Here is a 19,660-nt window from a genome sequence, read left to right on the forward strand (position 1 = left end):
TCATGCTTTGCATTAGTAAATTGAACTGTAAACTCTGTTCCCTCAAAGATTAATGCCTCCATCTGAGGAAGTATTTGAGTACATGCTGGTGGTAGTACTTTTGTCATTAGCAAATGGAAGACAGTGGGAGGAGAACAGAATATGCAAGTGTTGGATGTTGGCCTAAGCATACTGCATTCTGGACATCAGGGAAGAATTGATAGAGCATAAGCATTTAATCAGCAGAGAGAAAAGAAACAAAACAGTTGAGGAATCCTACTTTTAATTAACAAGCTTTTCAGCCCTCTTTGTTCCAAAATGAACAAATGTTTTGCTAATACCACGTGTCTGCAGAGTGAACTCCAAATAGCTCTGAACTATTTGCTGTCAAGTGGCATTCATTTTAATAGTTAAGTTTTTTAAGCTCTGTAGAAGTCTGAAATCTTTCCACTAGCCTATTCTTGGAAAAGATATGTGAGAGACATTTAACTGCTACAAATGTTAAACTGTCAGTTCAAAGAAAGTGTTGTGCTTCATGCGTGTGCGTGGAATTCTGTGCAGCTTGGTCCTGATCCTTGTAGAGACCTCTGAGTACCTTCACGATTCTTATGCTACTTTGAAGGTCCACGTACAGACTAGAAAGCTACCCAGGGAGTCTGCTTAAAAATAATCCCAGTTTGCTTAGAGTAAAAATAAAATGTCAACAGGGAGGAGGCCAACTTTGCCACCTGGCTCTGTATATAGCTGCATGCAGAAAAGCTACCTTAGAAGCCACATTTAATCAAAACCAGTTTCAGTTAAACTTTTTCTCCCCCCCACCCCCAACCAACAGTACGTGAAGGAACAAACACGCACACAGAGTACAGAACAAAGAACATTCATCTCTGTGATATTTTGGCCTCTAATTTAAGAGTGCTCGTATCAACTTCCTCCTTCACCCAGCAGTGGGACAGCGTGTCTTTGCTGAGCTAGGCAAGTGAAGCCAGAAACACCTGTGGTCACTAGAGATTTTTACCACAGCTCTCCCAAGAGTACACTTGCTAACCATGGTGCCTTGGCTGTTTTCCAGCGAGGGGGAATGCACGATTTTGCCTGCCTAGAAATCATCTAAGAAGTTTCAAAACACTTTCTTCACTTCCTGCCTTCAACTTTTGCAATTGTTCTCTTCTGCATTAAGAGACAGGGGGCTTTAACAACTGGTGAAATAAATTCCTCTGTCACTTGCCAAGGAGCTTTGGTTTTATTTGTTTATTTTCCAGTTTGATGTTGTTGTTTGCCATTTTTACCAGTCCCAGTGTTTATTTTTGAATTAACCCGTTATAAACACTGGGGGGGGGAAAAGCCTGAAATTGTAGACCTCATGGACAGCACAGGCCTGGAACTGAGAAAGAAACCAAGCAGTTAAGTATATTGTATGTGTGGTTTTTTTAAAGTAGCTTTTAAACTGATTTCTAGTGAAATCACAAGGTTGCTCCAGTCTTGTTTTGGTTTAAAGGCTACCTTAACAGAACATATTACCACATTCCTATTGAAGAATACTCTTCAACACTGTCACAGTTCCCACCAAACACTGACACCAACTGCTGGAATTTGAGATGCAAATTACTATCAGTCAGGCATTGCTATTTTTACATCAGTGTTTGGCATATGCTGCCATTTTTCCACCAAAATTTTAAGCACGGGATGGCACCTGAAACATGAGCACTCCACAACCGAGGGCAACAGACCATAGGCCAGACGTTGTTATCAGTCAGCCGCTGTTTCTGTGTAGACAACAAGGCCTGACGTTGCAAGGTGCTGCTTGTTCCCAGTTTTTGCTTGAAAGTGATAACTGCAGACATTCAGCGTCACGATACTGAGCACCCTGTGTGCTGGGTGTCTGCAGAGCTGCCAGCAGCGTAGGAGCAGTTTGTGTCTGTTGTGGCAGCGCTGACACACGTCGATATGCTGGTCAATACCAGGCAGTTGTGCAAAGAGCAAACCTCAGGCTGCAACCTGCAACCTGGCATGCTGCCCGCCAGCTGCATTGTTTTCCACTTTGGACACTCCGATAAGGATGCTGATGAACTGGGGTGAATGTGAAAGTGGGCTAGATATCACCACACCTGAGTGAGGCAGGTTTGGGCAGCCTGGAGCAGGCAGTGGATAGAATGCGTTAAGAGGTTTCCGGAGTGAATGACCTGTGGGCACACACCCACAGAGCAAAGCACAGCACGGCCAGAGATTAATGATGGACAAAACTGAGCAGCAGGCTTAGGCTAGGAAAGGCTTCTCATTGCAACTATGACTACACGTCGAGCTCCAAAGAAGCGTTTCTAGAAAGGTTTGTGTGTGAATGTTTGTGTGTCCTCCATCGCTCCTCAGGGTGAGCTGGAGGCCTGGTTTGCTCCCTTCTGACAAAGTGGCGATGGCACAGCTGTTGGCCCCTGGCACAGGAACCTGTGGAGGAGATGGGCTGTTCTGTGGGGCAAGAAAAGGTGCTGTGGTTGGTGGGACCGAGGACCACGAGCGGCCCCAACCCCTGCCTGGGTGCTCACCACGGCTAAGGGGAAAATTTTAAACTTCACCCATATGGACCCATTTCTTTAGTTGTTGGGAACATTTCCGAAAAGTTCGGGGCAGAGAGGGCCCCATTGAGAAGCATCGGCCGGCGGTGCAGAGAAGACAAAACCCGCACCTCACCGCTGACTCAGGGCCAGCGGCGCCTTTAAATGTCTCGGGCTCGGCCCCTCCGCCTCAGGTGCCGCCGCCGCTGCCTCCGCGCCTGCCTCCCCCAGCGCCGCGCACCGCGCTTGCGCCGCGGCCGGCACTCTGCTCTCCTGCGCTCCGCTCCGCACAGCTTTGTCTGGGCCGGGCCGGCTGGTGAGGCCCGGGCGAGCCGCAGGACTTTCGGGGTCACCGCGACCCCTCTGTGTACAAATAGTTGGGGGGCGCAGGCGGCCCTTAAGGTAGACTCGCGCTTAAGGTGGACTGCTCCGTAAGGTGGACTGGGCGTTAAGGTGGATCGCGCTTAAGGTGGACTCTCAGTGAAGCCGCGCCTGCGAGGCGGGGAGGGCCGAGGCTCGGTATGGAGAGCCCCGCCTGAAGCGGTCGCTGGAGGAGCCGCGCCGGTCTGTCCTGAGGAGAAGGAGATGGGGAAGGCCCGCTGCTGAGGAGCCAGCTTCTCCCCGGCCTCTAACAATGACCAGCTCCCGGCCGTTCTGCAGGAAGAGGCAGCCCATGGACGAGGGCGAGGTGGGGAAGAGGATCCCGGCGCTGGGCTGCTTTGGGGGCTGACAAGAGAGAGGCAGCCCCCCGTCAGCGGGTCCCGGCTCTAGCTGCTCTTCGGGGGGCGGTGGCAGGGGAGTGGGTGCTCCGTTGTGTTTGGATTGGGAGAGGTTTGATTTTCTTTAAGGGAGCTCCTTCACCACCGCCATCTCTCCCCCTCCTCGTCCCTTTTCAGCTGTGAAGCCGTCCCGGCCGCAGTGCCCCCGCCGGCCCCGGGGACCCCCCGGCCCAGCGCCATGGAGACGGTGGGAAAGTTTGAGTTCAGTAGGAAGGACTTGATCGGGCACGGAGCCTTCGCCGTCGTCTTCAAAGGCAGGCATAAAGAGGTGAATACTCTCTTATTTTTCTTTTTTCCCCTCGGTTGGTATTTATTGGTTTGGGCCAAGCTGGGCGCAGTGTCCCGGTCACCCTGTCCCCGCTGGGCTGCGGTGCCTATTCTTAGCCTGGGCATCAGCCCTGGGCTCTGGGGCAGTTCTGGGAATGGTGGATATATTTATTATCATTTATTATTGTTCTCTCTGGAGTGGCTTTGGGAAGCAGGCGTGTGTTCCAGCTGGAGCCAGGCAGGTGGTTTCATCCTGCGGCTGAGCAGAGCAGGGCTGCTGCGGAGTGGCCGCAGAGATGTCCTGCTCGCCAAAACCGGCCCTTACCCTGAAAACAAACAACATCCCTAACCCCACTGTCTGTGAAGCGTGTAGAGGGCTTTTGCTTCGTTTGTGTTTTTTGTAGTCTCTGAAGTTTTGCCCTTCTTCACTTAAATTTTCCAGGGAGAGGGGAAATTGCTCACTAGTAAATAAAAGGAAAGCAATACGGTGGTGGATTTTCCATCATTAAGGCTTGGGATAAGCCATGGCTCCCACAGTGCTTTTATTTCTAGTGATTAAATAAGAGGCTAATCATCGTATAAAGTAGTAAAAAAACCCCAAACCTTGGGTGTTTTTTCCTTGGGCTGAGAGGCATAATTCAGGAAAGGGCAAGTCTGAACAAGTGAGGGATAGGCATCAGGATATAAAATAAGAGGTGGCCTTTACTGCTGTGCTGTGAGACACTTCTTTCGGTAGTATTTGTAATCTGTTAAAGAGGCTGCTTATCCTAATGTAAATTAATGGCAAAATTTACATCTATCTTTAAATTACATTATGCACTCTTTCAGAAACCTGAGCTGGAAGTAGCTGTGAAATGCATTAACAAGAAGAACCTAGCGAAATCTCAAACTCTACTGGGCAAGGAAATAAAAATACTGAAGGTAAAGGTCGACTGACTTGTTTTCTTCAGTCTTTGTTCTGTAAGCCTTTTGTTGCTCCTAGCTTATGGGCTTTGTTTTACTTTTTCTAGGAACTGAAACATGAAAACATCGTTGCCTTGTATGATTTCCAGGTAAATGCATTAAATTATGTCAAAGCATTCTGGATTTGGGAGAGGAGTTTGTGGAATTTCGGTGTCTTTTGAGAGATATTTTGTATTTAAACTTGAATGGGGGGGAAGTGTTCTGATAAGTTAGGGAAAGATAACCGAGCAGGTCATGTACTAATTGTTGTCTGGACCACAGAACTCTTACGTAGTGGCGAGTTGGGCTGGGGGCCGCTGCTTCTAGTATGTTACGCAGTGAAACGCAGTGTGTGGTAAATGTCTGTGCTGGAAGCTCATAAGTACTCAAAATGTTAGAAATAGAATTACAGCAGTTATTCTTGAGATGCCTAACTTCTATTTTCTTTCTCTGGTCTGGATACACTACCCAGATTTTTTTTCTTTCCCTCGGCAACGTGAAAACAATGTGAGCATGACTTTGTGGCATATGATTGTCCTCAGTTCCAGAGGATTTTCCTTTGCATTTTTCTGTTCTCCTTGTGGCAATCACTAAGTGTTAAAAATTGCAGCAGACAGTTTTAGATTGTTGTGGTTTTCCACAGTTGCTTTTTCCTTCAGTCAGCTCTGAAGATCTAATCTAAGGGGCTAAAAGTGATCCACTCTGAAACCTAAGTTGGTCAATTAGGGTTTTGTTGTTGGTTTTGGCTTTTTGGTTTTGTGGTTGGTTTTTTTTTTCTTTCTTTCTTGAATTTTTAATTAGAAAGTGTTGCTGGATCAGGGACAGGTTTTCTCGGACGTTTGTGATGATTTTAAAAAACCTGCAGCACTGCAGGATCTAAAAGCCAAAGATGGAATCCTTCTGTGTCTAGATGGAGGGGCTGGCACACGGCGTGTGGGTACAGCCTGTGCCGTCCACAGTTCTGCTATTTGTGCCTGACGGCTCGGTGACCGCTCGCTCCGCTGGACCCCTGGGTGGCTCTGGGGTGGCTTATCTGCAGCTGACTGCTGCCCTGTCTCCGATATCACGCGTCCTGCAAGCCACCGTGTTTGTTGACATTCCTTCTTCTCTCGTGGATTGGCTCCAGTGGCCTGCACGTCACCCCCAACAGGGGGACGAGTCGCAGCTGGTTGGAACTGCTTGCTTGCAGTGCCTTCTGGGTGCTGTAGTCTGCTTCTGTCACCCCGGTCCACAACCTCCCCGGGCTCTGTCACTTGCAGTCTCCCTGCCGTCTGATCAATCGGGGAGGTCTTTGAGAGGAGTGTTTTTTGTTACCCAAGTATCACAGGGTCCTGGCAAGGTGCTGCCGTGGACCAGGTGTTTGGAAAGTGATGCTTGGTGTTTTGGTGAGAGGCAGATTGAGGGGGCAGGGTGCGTGTGTATGTTTTCAGGCTGCTCAGGGAGGAAGGCAGGCAGGGCTGCGTGGTGTGGGATTGCTTCTGGGAAATAACCTTTGGGTGGGAGGCCAGGCATGCCTTGGTCCTGAGCCACCCTTTAGAGCTGAGCTTGCAAAGTAGGGGCTGCCTTTGTCCTGCTGTGTTGCAGAGTTGCTCAGACAGCTGGGGAAGCTTCCTCTGGGCACAGGCCACTTGGGGCATTAGATCTCGTGTGTTTTCATTCTCCCCTGTACCTTCAAAGTACCTTCAGTTGAGGGGATGAGCATCTGCTTCTGCACATCCTCTGGGTTGCATTTGTATGAAGCATTATGGTGCTGCATCTATGTATTGCAGATCTTTCAAAAGCTTTGTTCCTCACCCTGCTTCAAATAACTTCTGGGTAGGGAACAGCTCAAAGACATTTCCTGCAAAAAGAGTAATTTCATCACTGCTACAACTACAGCAAAGCATTTTTCTCCTTCTGTGACGGCAAATGAGCTTGAGTTAAATTCTGTGTATAGTAGTGTATCCTGGCGAGATACTAACAAGAAGCTGTGTAAGGTACCACAAAACAGGAACTTGAGAGCACCCCTGGGCTCAAGGCATGCCCAGGTGTATGTATAGTTACCAGCTTTGTTGAAGAGTCCTTGTATGACTTAGGTAATCTGATTTCTTCGGCCAAATGAGATGACTTAGGTGGCTTTGGATGTTATATAGTGCTGCCAGGGTGTGGAGTCTCTTCTGGTGTAACGTGATAGGCGTTCAGGCACAGTCTTGATGTGGTCCACCTCCACACATTGTGTACATGATGTGTCAGTGTGTTTGGCCTTGCTCTGTGTCCACCTAGGAGCTGTATGAGAGTAAATTATCTGCAAAGGCAGTTCAGTTCTGTGGGAGGCTGCTTCTGCCCACTTTTCCTTACTTTGTGGAAATGACTGCTACTTAGTGACCTTGTTCCTCTCATACAAGATCACTTGCTTTATTCATAGCTGCTTAAATGTGTACCTTCAAAAAGGGAAAAAATATTTCCTGTGCATCTTAACCTTGCCCTGTAGCTTTGTCTGTCCTTTGAATTTTGTGTTCTCTTCCTCTGCACCTCCTGTCAGTGACTTTAACTTTTACTGGTGTGTTCCTTGCACACAAGGAAATGGTTCCCAAACTCACAGCATCTCTAAGCAAGTGATTACACCAAATCATCCTCCAGTTTGCATTTCCCTGGTTAAAAGCTAATGGTAATCAGGCCTTGTAAAACTCAAGGTTTTTGATATAATGCCAGATTTTCTCCAGACAGACACTTGCTGATATTTAATACTGACAGCAGCTCTCACCCTGGCACACTTATTTTATCCTTCAGATCCGGGAAGATTGCTGTGTTCCTTCTTGTTTCATAGATCTTTATGATATTGGGGCACAAATAATTACAAAAGAAGCTTCCTATGAATAAATGCTACTAGTGAATGTTTAATGCATAAAAGTGCAGTGTCTGAACTTTTGTAGAGGCCCTCACTGGAATCCTAAGAGCAGCATTGTTACATGAGAATGGCTCACAAAATGCAGTATGCGTATCATGTGTTAGTGAGAGGTGCTGTGAGTAGTCTGGGACCCTAACTTGAGGACCCCTCATTAAAAAGAGGATAAATGATGTACTGAGTTTCTAAAAGTACTATTTAATGTTTGCATGGAGTTGTGGTGCAGATCTTTCCTAGGTACAAGAGGTGTTTGGCATAAAGTAAAAGTTGTATTCCACCATATTGTGGGGTGCTTTAGATGCTACTCATCAATCCCTGACTCCATAGGTGGTTTGCATTGGGGCTGGCTTGGAGTTGGGGGTTGCTAGACTGCAGAGGGGACTGCAGCAGTCTAGAGGGATTTCTGGGCACCAGAAATATTTTTGTATTCTGGAGGCAGCAGAATAAAAAGATTTCTTGAGGTGGAAGTTAGTGACAACAAGGACACAAATGGTTTCTGATGGATAAGGACTTGGTATGGAAATGAGGTTTCTTGGAAATCAGCTTTCCCAAACTCTTGAGGATCAGCTCTTCACACATGTTTCTGAAAGCTTAGAAGTGTTCTGGTTCATAGGACTTGCTCTGGTTTCTTCCGTGACTGAGAACACAATATAAATCTGTTCAGATTTGTTAAGGGCATTCAATTGTAGGAAGGTCAGCTCTTGATCTTCTCAGATCCTGGCACCACTTTGTGCTAGACAGCTTTTTCTAGCACTAATAAGTAATTTTTTTGCATGCAACTAAGATCTTTGGGTCAATGGAAAGTCCTGAGTGTGTTTTCTTCCCTGTGCTGTGCCAGCTGCCCTGGCAAGGTTGGTTGATTACGTATCAATGGAAGATGTTGCATGCGGCTGTGTTGGTGCTGGGGCAAAAAAATCTGCTATTCCTGGACACAAGTCATGCTTTGGATACTAGAAAGTGTTTTCCTGCAGGAAGTAGGGAGAAGGATTGTTTTATTGGCATGTTTTCCCTAGTTGTGATCTGAACTTGCTGCTTAAGGCAGCTGAGCTATGACTGTGCTTCTGTGGGTATCGGGTGGGCTTTTTGTGTGGTTTGGGATTTTGTTGGGGGGTGTATTTTTTTCACAGGAGGGATGGATGGGTTGTGAAAACACAGGTGTTAACATCAGGCAGGGCCTTGCACTCCTGAGTTTCTGGTTCAGCCTAGGTTACCTGAGGGTCTGCTTTCCATAATTTTGTGTCAGGTTGGCTTATTGTACTCGCCAGCTCAGGATGAGATGAGAGCAATGCTTAACTTACTCGTGCAGTACTGACTCACCAAAAATGTCTGCTGGGGTGACTGTATCACCTGGAGCTCCTGCAGACAAAGAATGCTGAATCCATGCAGTGCAGGTTTTTTTTTTTGTACACATGGATTAAGGCATGGGTGGCAGAACAAACACTTCTTGGCTTAATGATCAGTCACTCTGGGCCGGGCTGGAAAGCTGTGTAATAACAGTCCTGTTCTATTGTTACTGTATGGAAAGTCCTTCTGATCAGCAGGACCATGGGCTGTGATGTTCTGTTGTTGCCTGCACCATCACCCTTTTGCAATGGGGAGTCTTTTATCTGCTGCTCCACATCTTGGGCACGTGTTTCCTCCTGTCCCTTGGGACCTCCGAAGCTCCGTGTGCAGCAGTGTCCTTTGGCATGCCCTCCAGCACCGCTTGCTTCTGCTGCAGTGCTTTGCTGATGAGTGTGATGTGGGATGAATCAGAGCTGCTGCAGTGTCACCTCTTTGCCTTGCCACCTCTTGTGCCACCTAATGCAGTATCTTCTGTTCCTCAGGCATTGCCGTTTGGGTGCCTTGTCTTGGGAGACAAGGGCTCGGCTGTGACACTTGGAATGACTAAGGAGGCACTCTGTGTCTGGGAGATGCACTCCTGAGGTCAGGCTGCCTGCCTTGTTAAATCCTGCTTTAATTCCATCCCCAAGCAAAGCTGGCAAGCTGCCTGCTGAGTGGGTGTAAAGTGCAGACGTCGCTGAACTGCCAAGCAATCCTCTTTCTGTTTGTGCCAGGGACAAGAATGGGGTATCTGCCGTCCTGCCCTGTCAGCATCCTTGCATCTGTTGAGGGGAATCACTCGCATACTGAAGATTGGAGCTGGCTTAATTTAGAGCCAGAACGGGCAAAGGGCAAAACCCCATCCACCCTCTGCCAGTAGTCTTGCAGGATGAGGTTTGAGAGTTTAGTGGACCAAAATGGCAGTGTTTGTGGAGAGAATTTTATCATCTTGAACTTCCACTGAGTGTTGACTTGGAGCAGCCCACTGTGCAGGTCACAGAAACACCTAGCAAATGCTGACCACTAAATATAGACCTCAGAGGAGTCATGGGCCTTTTTTCAGAGGGAGTGGTCTTGTTGCATTTCTGAAATGATGATCACTGTTTTACTCATCCCATGTGTAAAACGCATACCTGTGCTCCTCTCACGTGATTAAGGTGTCATGGAGGAGCCAGCAACGTGGAAGTTAATAGCCTCTAAAGCTCCTGTGGAAGGTAGCATTACTCAGACTGTAATGACAGATTAAGGAATATTTCCCAGGAGTAATCAGAAACTGGCAGGCTGTTGTGTTCACAGTTTGACAGCAAAGCTCTGGTAACGGCTGAGATGCTATTTGTGCTGCTAGTCTCGAAGCTTCGTCAGTGTTTCCATTGTGAAAATCTCCACTGTTTAAATCCTTGTGGTGATTGAATGCATTAGGTGGGAGTGAGCAAAGAAAATTTGGGAGATGGATGAGGAGAGGCATCTCTTAATCAGTGTCTGGGTGGCATTGAATTCAGATGGAGAACCACTGTTTGAGTTTCTTTCAAATACTGGTAGGTCCAAATTGAAGTCTAATTACAATATTTAATTTTGTGGCTGGACTGGACTTGGCCCTCAACTGCAGTAAAAGCTGTGGTTGCAAAAGCACATCTTAGTGCTCAAGCATGTGTAGAGAATTGAGGACACAGTTTGCTTTGTCTTCCTTTTTCTTCTTCCTTTCCTGCACCCCTGCCTTCCGACTTGTTGATACCAACTGAAAAGCTTCAGTCCAACAGAAAGGGTAGCAAACAGCAAACATGGGTTGGTGTTGGTGGTAGGAGCCTGAACTAGATGGCTCTGATTTGCTTTGGGGAAGCTCCCAGAGTAGCCCTGAGTCCTCTGAAGCAGATGTGTCTTCCATGAGGCACTGGGCACACAATGAGATAAGGAGGGAAGGGTGAAGCCAAGCATGGAGGTGGTTGTCTTTGATCTGCAGAATCAGTGAGAGGCTTTTTGTTTCATGGGTTTCAAAATAAGTGTGTACTACTCTTGTTTGTTTTCTGTGGGTTGGGTGGGGTTTTGAGTTGGTTGGTGTGTTTGTTTTTTGTATTGTTCCTGTAGCAATAGTAAATGGTAAACCTGATGGAAAGTGAGTGCTGTGGTCTTCCAGTGCACTTTCTGCTTTGCTTAAGAGAAGCCAGCTTCAGACATTACAGTTCCTCCCCTGGGAAATACAACAACAAATTTCCTTAGCAGAACCCAGGGAAGGGCCCTGCCAACAGATAGCTTTAGAACCTCTTTTGTGTTTCGTGTATAGCAGAGGTGCTTTAACTGTGTGAAGTCTCCTGGTTTATTATGTGCAGGCCTTAAATACCACCATAAATATAAAGAGATACCCTCAAAATGCTGAGTGAGGATCTCAAAGCTGCATTTGTTTATTAAGCAAGGTTATTTCAAGGGGGGATGATAGAGTCAAATCCTGCATCACTGGTTGCTTAGGGCAATAATGTTCTGTCTAGCTGCAGGAGCACCTGGCTTGTCTCCTAGCATCAGAATAACAGGAGGAATTAGGTCAGCTGAGCTGGCATGCTAGAGATCAGCCAGACAGTGTGGTTTCAGTGAGGGGAATGAAAGATGTAGAATTTCAAGTTCAGAGATCTAATTTAGTGAAGCATCTTCCATCTCCAGAAAGGGAAAGCCTCCCAGTCAGCTCAGTAGAGTGTGAGGGTGCTGGCATGATGGGAAGCCCCTGGGATCACAGTGGAGGGGTGAGGTGGTGTCAGGCAGGGCTTAGGACACAACCCCGCAGGGTGCTGGCTGGGTTTGAAGCACACAGGTGGTGTGTTTCCTCTGTGTGTGTGCTGATTCCTGTTGCTGGGCACATAGCTGAGCAGCTGGGCTGCTCTCTTTGGGGTCTTCTTCCTTTGCATTTGGTGGATCTTTTTCATTGAGTTGGTCATTGTAGCCAGCATGATAAATGTGTTCACACACACTCAGTTCTCCTCAGTTTCTAAATGCTGCAGATTCAAACCCATGTTATTCTAGCTTCCAGAAGTTGGATTTGTTTCCCCCCCTCTCTAAATTTAGACTTATTATTTGAAAGAAACACCTTGTTATAGCACCTTTGTGCTGTGTTTGTCTTTGTGAAATCTGGTAAACGGGGTATGAAATAAATCAGTGCAAGAGAGAAGGCTTGCAAAGGCCAGGCAGTCCTGTAGCTGCCATAGGAAACCTCGTGGAGGCTGGGCCTCTAATTTCCAGAGCTCCTTAAAAAGGAAGAAACTCCAGCAGGGTATCAGATTGGGATGTACAGTTAAAAAAACAAGCTGATCCCAACTTTATTAGTAGAACTACATGAAGTAGTTCTAAACTCAGCCTTCCAGGCTGAATTGCTTTGTTTGTATTTGCACATCTGGGTGAGTGTGTCATTAAAACTGAAACCTTCACTCTTTTGTAGCCTGCCCTGTTGTCTGCCTCGACCTACAGCAGCCCCCTCACTACTCCTGCTCTTGGGCAGGCTCATAAAATGCAGCGCTATGGTATGCAAGGATTTCACTCCAGTGCATGTGACTGAGCTTAAGTTAATGGGGAATTCAACCTTAAATGCTCATTTTCTAACATGGCTGTGATGCAGAAAGGAAATGAGGAATAAATACAGAAGAGCAAATTGGATCCTTGATGTTTTTGTCTTTAGAACTGTGAAGTTCCAGCTCTTGATAGCATTAGCATAATGCATTGCCATTTGCAAAAAGGAGCTTGCCTGTGCTTTTAAAGAAGCTCCCAGGTCTTATTCTGCCTTTTGGCAAAGGGGTAAATACTCTTCAGAAAGTCCAAACTCTTCAGGGTTGTGCTGCTTTATTCCTCTGCGGTCTCTAATTCTTGCTGGGCTGCAGCTGCTTCATGCAGACGTGACAGCAGTGCCTCCCTAAGAGCCAGAGCAGAAACTCTTGTAGGAGGTACAGCATTATCCCCAGATGACCATGACTGCTGTAAGGGTTGATGGCATTTCTGTGCCCCAGCAGCATGAGTCTTCATTTTGCTGCATGTTTTTGATCTCACCTTGAAGCTCTGTGACTTGTGGAACCTGCTGCTTGGTCTCTATGCTCTTATTATGATATAGATCCTATATTTTGGTTTCTGTGGTTAGGCTCAGTTGCAGCTCTCAGCTTTGACTTGCTGTAGTGTGTTGGTCTGCAGAGGCCCAGTCTGCCTCTGAGGGAGAGTTGTGTTTTCCTGTTTGAGCTCTCTGCATGTTCTGTAGCCATCAGTCATCCAGCAAGTGGGGTGAATCTCAGGGCTTTGACCAAGACCTGCAGTGAACTTGTGTGAAGGCAACAGACTGCCCTGCAGCCTGCCACTGCCTGGAGGTGGAGAGGAGGAAGGAGCTGGGGCTTATTTGAAGGAAGCTGCAGAAAGCTTGTGTCTAGTGGAAGGGATGGTGAAGTTTCTTCAGGTCCCCTGAAGATCAGGCTCTCGTACCAGCTGTCCTACCCTTTGGCTGCGGTGGTATTAGCTGCCTGGCAAACCGTAGCTCCACAGACATGATGTCTTGCTTGGTTGTGTGTCATGCAGTCAGACTTCAGGACCGTTGCCAGGGGGATGGGAAACACTTTCCCTCCCTTCCTGAAGCCTCTGTAGAACCAGAGAACAGCTTTCCTGCTGTTTTAAATCTGTACTAAAGTATGACCTGTCCTGAAACAGCTCATCTGTTTTATAAGCAGAGAGAGAATACCATAGTGCCTGGAGTAGGGTAACACTGGCCCTTGGCATCATTGTGTTCTGGTCCTACAAAAATGGACCTGCTGCAAAGCTGGCCACAGGGCCTCCGTGCTGCTTGCCTTGTGCCTCTGCTGGTGCTCCACATCCTGGAGCAAGCTGAGAGATCGGTAGGAAGCAGAATGTGGTCAAGAGCCAATGCAGAAGTCTGTGGTCCTGTCTGGGTCTTACTTCTTGTGCTTATTCCCTGGGATCTACACAAGAAATTAGGAGCCCTCATTCTTCTGGCAAGTCAAAGATCGTCTGCCTGTGGGAATAACACTTCCCAGTCAGTAGCAGTAGGTTTTATTGCTGTGCTTGCATGTGCCAAAACAGGCAAAGATACTCGGTGAACTGTTGGATGATATTTGTTACTTGCATATCATCACCTGGGCCGTGCTTACATGTGGCTGCTACCATAGCCCAAGGCTTTCTCACTTCCAGTGTAGCCCATACACATGAGGAAAACGGCTGTTGGGTCCTTGTAAGTGCTAACTCTCTTGGTGCAGGACCTCACTGGGTGCTTGATTTGAATCCCAAGTCTGTCTTAATGTGTGCTTTTGTCTGGCTGCGGAGCTGTTTGGGTTTGAGAAATGTTTTGTGCTATTGTCTGTCTGTGCAGAGAGGAGATTATGCTGCAGTGAATGAGTGCTTTCTTATTCTTTCCTTCCTTTCTTCCTTCAAGTTAATTATTGTCTCCCGAATTGGAAACCTGCTTGGAATGTTCCCGGGTTCCTTAGTGGTAATGTTCAGAAGGAGTAAGGAGAAGAATGAGGGCCAGACAACAGAGAAACACAATAGGCTCCAAGATGTGTTTTTCTTTCCACTTGAAGTCAAAGGCATGTAATATCTTGAAGCTATTTGCTTTAGATGTGTTCTGCAAAGGGTGAGCGTTGGTAGGTGCTCCCACAATTCAAATTGGTGTTGCTATTGTCTTTTAGCTTGCTTCCATTCAAATAACTTCCTCAAGAGATAATCCTTGCATAGCATGGCTGGTTTCCTTTGCCTCTTCGGGTGTTTGCTTGCTCTAACTGTGAGCTGGAGTCAAATAATAGCAAGGGTAGGAGAGCTCTGCAGAGGGACCTTGAGAGGCTGGACAGATGGGCAGAGTCCAAGGGCATGAGATTTAACACATCTAAGTGCCAGGTTCTACACATTGGCCACAACAGCCCCATGCAGTGCTACAGGCTGGGGTCAGAGTGGCTGGAGAGCAGCCAGGCAGAAAGGGACCTGGGGGTACTGGTTGATAGTAGGCTGAACATGAGCCAGCAGTGTGCCCAGGCAGCCAAGAGGGCCAATGGCATCCTGGCCTGCATCAGGAACGGTATGGCCAGCAGGAGCAGGGAGGTCATTCTGCCCTGTACTCAGCACTGGTTCTGGGCCCCTCAGTTTAGGAAAGATGTTGAGATGCTGGAATGTGTCCAGAGAAGGGCAACAAAGCTGGGGAGGGGTTTGGAGCACAAGCCCTATGAGGAGAGGCTGAGGGAGCTGGGGTTGCTTAGCCTGGAGAAGAGGAGGCTTAGAGGAGACGTTCTTGCTGTCTACAACTACCTGAAGGGAGGTTGTAGCCAGGTGGGGATTGGTCTCTTCTCCCAGGCAACCAGCACCAGAACAAGAGGACACAGTCTCAAGCTGCACCAGGGGAGGTTCAGGCTGGCTGTTAGGAAGAAGTTCTTCATAGAAAGAGTGATTGGCCATTGGAATGGGCTGCCCAGGGAGGTGGTGGAGTCACCATCACTGGAGGTGTTTGGGAAGAGACTGGATGGGGTGCTTGGTGCCATGGTTTAGTTGATGAGATGGTGTTGGGTGATAGGTTGGACTCGTTCTCAAAGGTCTTTTCTAGCCTGGTTAATTCTATTCTATTTTACTATTTGGAAAGTTTCTTCATTCTCATTGTTTCCCAAGCCCAGATGGTCTGGGAGCCTCTCCTTTAGTTAGAGGCTTTTCAGGTGCTATTGTCTAGGAATTGAGTTCTGCCCCTGTCAGACTAGAGACCATGGGCCAAAAGGGTGCTAGCTCCATGAGATCTTACTGGCAAAACAGGAAGATGTGGTATGGTGTGCTGTGCTGTGGTTCAGCTGCAGCCAGTAGGGAAGTGCCATTAAAAAAAAACAGTGGAAAAGCTTAGCTTGCAGTTGGTGTTAAGTTTATCTTCCACTGTCAGACCCTCAGCTTTTATTTTTCTGCTGTGTTGGTGCAATTGTTGGGTCCCAGCCACATTAGAGATCTGTGCATGGCAATTATCTTTGCTTGTCAGCTGCTCTGGGTGCTGTTGGAGAGGCAGAGTTGAGCAGCACATGGTAGATACCTTCTGAGAGGTGCAAAACAGGAAGCTTTGCCATCAGAGGGAGGCCAACAAACAGACAATGGTACAGGCTGAGGGCCTTCAGTCCACACAGCTTCACTGCTGTAGACAGCAGAAGCCTTCTCAGCCCCATGGTGTTTAGTCTATGGATGCTAGTGGGCTAGGATGCAGCTAGTGTATGCACAGTGGAGCTAGGCTTACCTTCAAAAGGTTCCTTTTGCATCCCCAACTCCTACTAGAAAAGACCATTTGTGTGAGGTGGAAGTCCCAGTGTCTGTTACTGCACCTCTCCCACATGATGTGGTGGGAACACTGCACTGCTGAGTGTTCATAGGATGCTTTTGGGTTGGAAGGGACCTTTAAAGATCATCTAGTCCAGTTTTGGAGTCTTACATAATTAAAATTCAACTTTTTTCTCCTTCCTAAATGCCTTTCTAAACTTGGTGGCAGGCTGGGTGCTGAGGTAGAGTGCAGAGGAGGATTTCTCTGAGGAAGTCTCCTCTTGCAGGCTTTTAAAGCTGTGGTAGGAGGATGACTAACTGTGGGTACACCCAGACATTTCTCTTTGGACACACCTAAACACACACTTTCCAAGAAGAGGATCATGCCACCTTCCAGTATGGGTGGAGGAAAAACTTTAAAGGAGACAGGGCTGCTTGGGCTTGATGTCCATAATGCTGTTCCTCCTGGTGTCCCAGTGAGGAACTCTTGACACAGCTCTGTCCTGGGGTGATTTCTGGTGTACTGCTAAATGAAGTTTCTTCATTTCTTTGTCCTCTGTCAGCAGACACATGTGTTATTTGTAGACAGTAGAGGTTGGTGCCTATTTTTACACTGAAATTGTAACTTAATCACTGGGGCCTCTACTGCAAGAACTACAAGTCAGGCTGTGATCCAGACTGATTAATTATCAGCTTAATGGCTTTGGTGGAGGCCTTTTTGGTGCTGTTGTGGAGCATGGTTAGGGTACTGCTGCACTTTGTGATGAGAAGAAAAGGTAGGGGGATGCCTCTGTGCTGTTCCCTTTGTCAAGCTTGTTTAGTGACAGGATCAGCCTTGGCTGCACAGGCTGGCACACATGAGAGAGAGAGAGGTCCAGAGGAAATTATCTGTAGCACTCCTTGGATATAACCCTCTGCAGACATACAACCAACTGGAATATTATTGATGTTACTGATGTGGAAAGGAGTGGGTTGGGCATTTTGTCTCTCTTCAGAGAGACTGGTAGCCTGCAGATTTTGGCTTGCAGTATTTTTCCCTTGTTTTCTTAATGAGAAAAAACAACCAACCCAAACCAAAAAACAAACACAAATGCGGTGGAAGGATAAAAATGGAAATGAAATAGCTTCTGCTGCTGAATCAGCTTGAGACAAGTCCATCAGCCCATTTGGGAAACCAGAAATCTCTTTAAATGACTCTCCCCATTGTACCCACAGTAAGCTACTGGCTGAAGGCTTTTTTCCCAAACAAGAGCTTGTTTCCAGAGCCTTTCCTGAAAGAAATGTTGCATTTTGTTGGCAAAATTCCTACAAATACCCTTCTGGTAAGTGGGTCTCGAGGTGCTGAATTTGCAAGTGTGGAAGTTGTCATCCCTGCTACAGGCATCTGTGGTCTGAAAATACACTCACTAAATGCTCCTCTGCTGCTTGGGTATGTGTGAGAAGGATGGGGAGTGCTTCCTAGTAAGGTTTGACTGTTCAGAGGGTGCTGTTGTCAGTGGGTGGTTGGGGGAACCACCTCTTCCTCTTCTAGAAGCCTTTCAGGCATTGCTGCCTTATCTCTTCATCCTGTGTTGGTGGGATAAAACCACCAACCACCAGGGTCACTTTGGTGGTGGGGGAGTTGAGCAGAGCATCTCCCTTGCCTGATTAGGTCCTTATTTAATCCTCATCACTATACAGACTGGCTGCCACAAATCAATTACTTGCTTGGTGATGTTTGTTTTCAGAGTATTGGAAAAACAACCAAACTGTGCAGTGTACATTAGCTGTTGGCTAATAGCTTATTACAAATAACCTTTTGGACTTGGTTTGTGTAAGCTAAACTTCCCCTTCATTTTCCATATAGGTAATAATAGATTAAGCTTCCTCAAGCCCTGCTGGCACTCTGCATAGCAATGTGTAGTTACTGAGCTGGAGTGATCACAGCATGTTTAGACTAGAAGTGTCTATGAAGAATGTTGTTGTGGCAGAGATGAGCTGCAAGCTTCTTCAGATGCTTTCTCCATGCCCAGCAGTTGCCCTGTAGTAAGCTCTGTGGCTTGCAGCCCCCCATCATTCCCTGAGCAGCTCTACCACACTGCTGGTGTGTCCTCCTGTCTTCTAGGACACCTGTGGCTGAACCTTCCAGAGAAATGAGAGCATGAGGTGTCTTCCATAGACCTTGACCTGCTGTTCCTGCTCAGGACAGCAGGAGCTGGTGGGCTTTAAGTGCTTCCAAAAGGTTTCCCCCAGTGCTTTGTCAGGTGCAAAGCTGGTGAGGATGCTTTGGGGTTTTCTTGGTGTGCTGCCTCCCTGGGCTAGTGCTTATAACCTGGTTTCTCACTACTTCTGGAGCTGTGTGAAAGTAGATGGTTTAAAGTGGGCTGCTTTTAAATGGGAAAACAGAGACAGTTTAAATCAGTACTTGGCATGCAAGGAAATGCAACAAATGCTGGTTTAGTGTCACAACAAATCACTTTTTGGCCAAACAAGGGACTTTCAAAAATCTCTGTAAGACCTGGGGATGGCCAGCCCCAAGGTGCTGAAGCAGGGAGCTAAGTGAGTGGAGGCTGCTGGGCTGCCTGGTTCCTTAAGCTCCTCCACAGGAAGGTGGCCTGTGCAGTTGTAGCTTGGGCATCCCAAATCGTAGGGAATTCAGTTTTCTCACCTCTACCCCACTCTCCTCCAACCAGCAAGCATCTGGGAACTCATATTTCACATTGAGAGGACTGCAGGAGACATGATGGGAGGTGTTGAGGACTCAAGGCATTGACAGAGGCAGTCAGTTTGGTTCAGGCTTGCTGGGAGGTAGAGTCCTGTGGGCAGGCCAAGATGAAAGGAGTTGAGAGCAGACAGTGGAGACTGCTTGGAAACTAAAAGGCTGGTGGGGTAGATACTGAGGCTTTTTGAAATTATAGTCAGGCTCAGAAGAAGAATCAGGCAGGCGTGTGTCTAAACAGCCTGTAAGTAAAGGCTTGCTGCCCTGGGGCTGTGGAAGTGGAAAGTCTCTTGTTCTGCCACTGATTCAGAGCTTCTCCAGTTACCCTGATGCTTGCTGTCTGAACTTGTCCAGGACTAGCCTGGTGTTTACAACTGACATGTAGCACACAAGCTTTTATATAGTAGATGTGCTTCTGTCTGACATCTGCTTCAGCAAGAGGATTTAAAGTCATTTCACCCTACTGAGTCTATCTCAAGGTTGCACATCTGGCTGATTACACAAGTGCCAGGCAGCTGCTGGTGTCTGCCTGTGATTGCAGACGCTGGAGTTCTTAATGTGGCTCTGTGGTGCTATGTGCTTGCAGGACACTTCTCCTGCAGTATCCTGTGCTTGTACAGTGTATGTACAACCTTGACCATGCTTCCTAAGACCAGGGAACCAGCAGAGATCAGCTAGGCTGGAGGTAACTTGTCAAGATTGTGAGAAGCATCACAGTGCAGCACCTGTAGCAAACTCGGGAAAACCAGCCTTTGGCCTGGACTCTGCTGGTGTTAACCCCTGTGATCATCACCTTTAGCCACCTGACAATAGCACTTTGTTAATGCTTGTGGAGAAACTGGCTGATGGTGTGGGGTCTGACCTGAGCTCTTTCCCTTTTGCCCTCAAATTGAAGGTGAATCTCTTGGGCACATTTCAGCCATGGGGTTGAATTGCAGGTCCCAAAGTTGTGTTGCCGTTACTTCTGTGTTCAGACTAGCACTGCTCATGTGGGCATAGC

The 19,660-nt window shown here is 47.4% G+C and overlaps 1 protein-coding gene across 1 annotated transcript in view; it reads left to right on the forward strand.

Annotated features, from left to right (window-relative positions):
• Nucleotides 1-2,745: 2,745 nt before the first annotated feature.
• The window catches only part of ULK1 (unc-51 like autophagy activating kinase 1), an 83,746-nt gene continuing 66,831 nt past the window's right edge, over nucleotides 2,746-19,660 (forward strand). The window contains exons 1-4 of the mRNA XM_054173323.1: nucleotides 2,746-3,213; nucleotides 3,422-3,572; nucleotides 4,400-4,492; nucleotides 4,582-4,623. Coding sequence (XP_054029298.1) covers nucleotides 3,483-3,572; nucleotides 4,400-4,492; nucleotides 4,582-4,623 — 225 coding nt within the window. The 5' untranslated portion in view covers nucleotides 2,746-3,213; nucleotides 3,422-3,482. The remainder of the gene's footprint in view (nucleotides 3,214-3,421; nucleotides 3,573-4,399; nucleotides 4,493-4,581; nucleotides 4,624-19,660) is intronic.

Source organism: Dryobates pubescens, chromosome 25 (genome assembly GCF_014839835.1).
Source record: "Dryobates pubescens isolate bDryPub1 chromosome 25, bDryPub1.pri, whole genome shotgun sequence".
NCBI lineage: Eukaryota > Metazoa > Chordata > Aves > Piciformes > Picidae > Dryobates > Dryobates pubescens.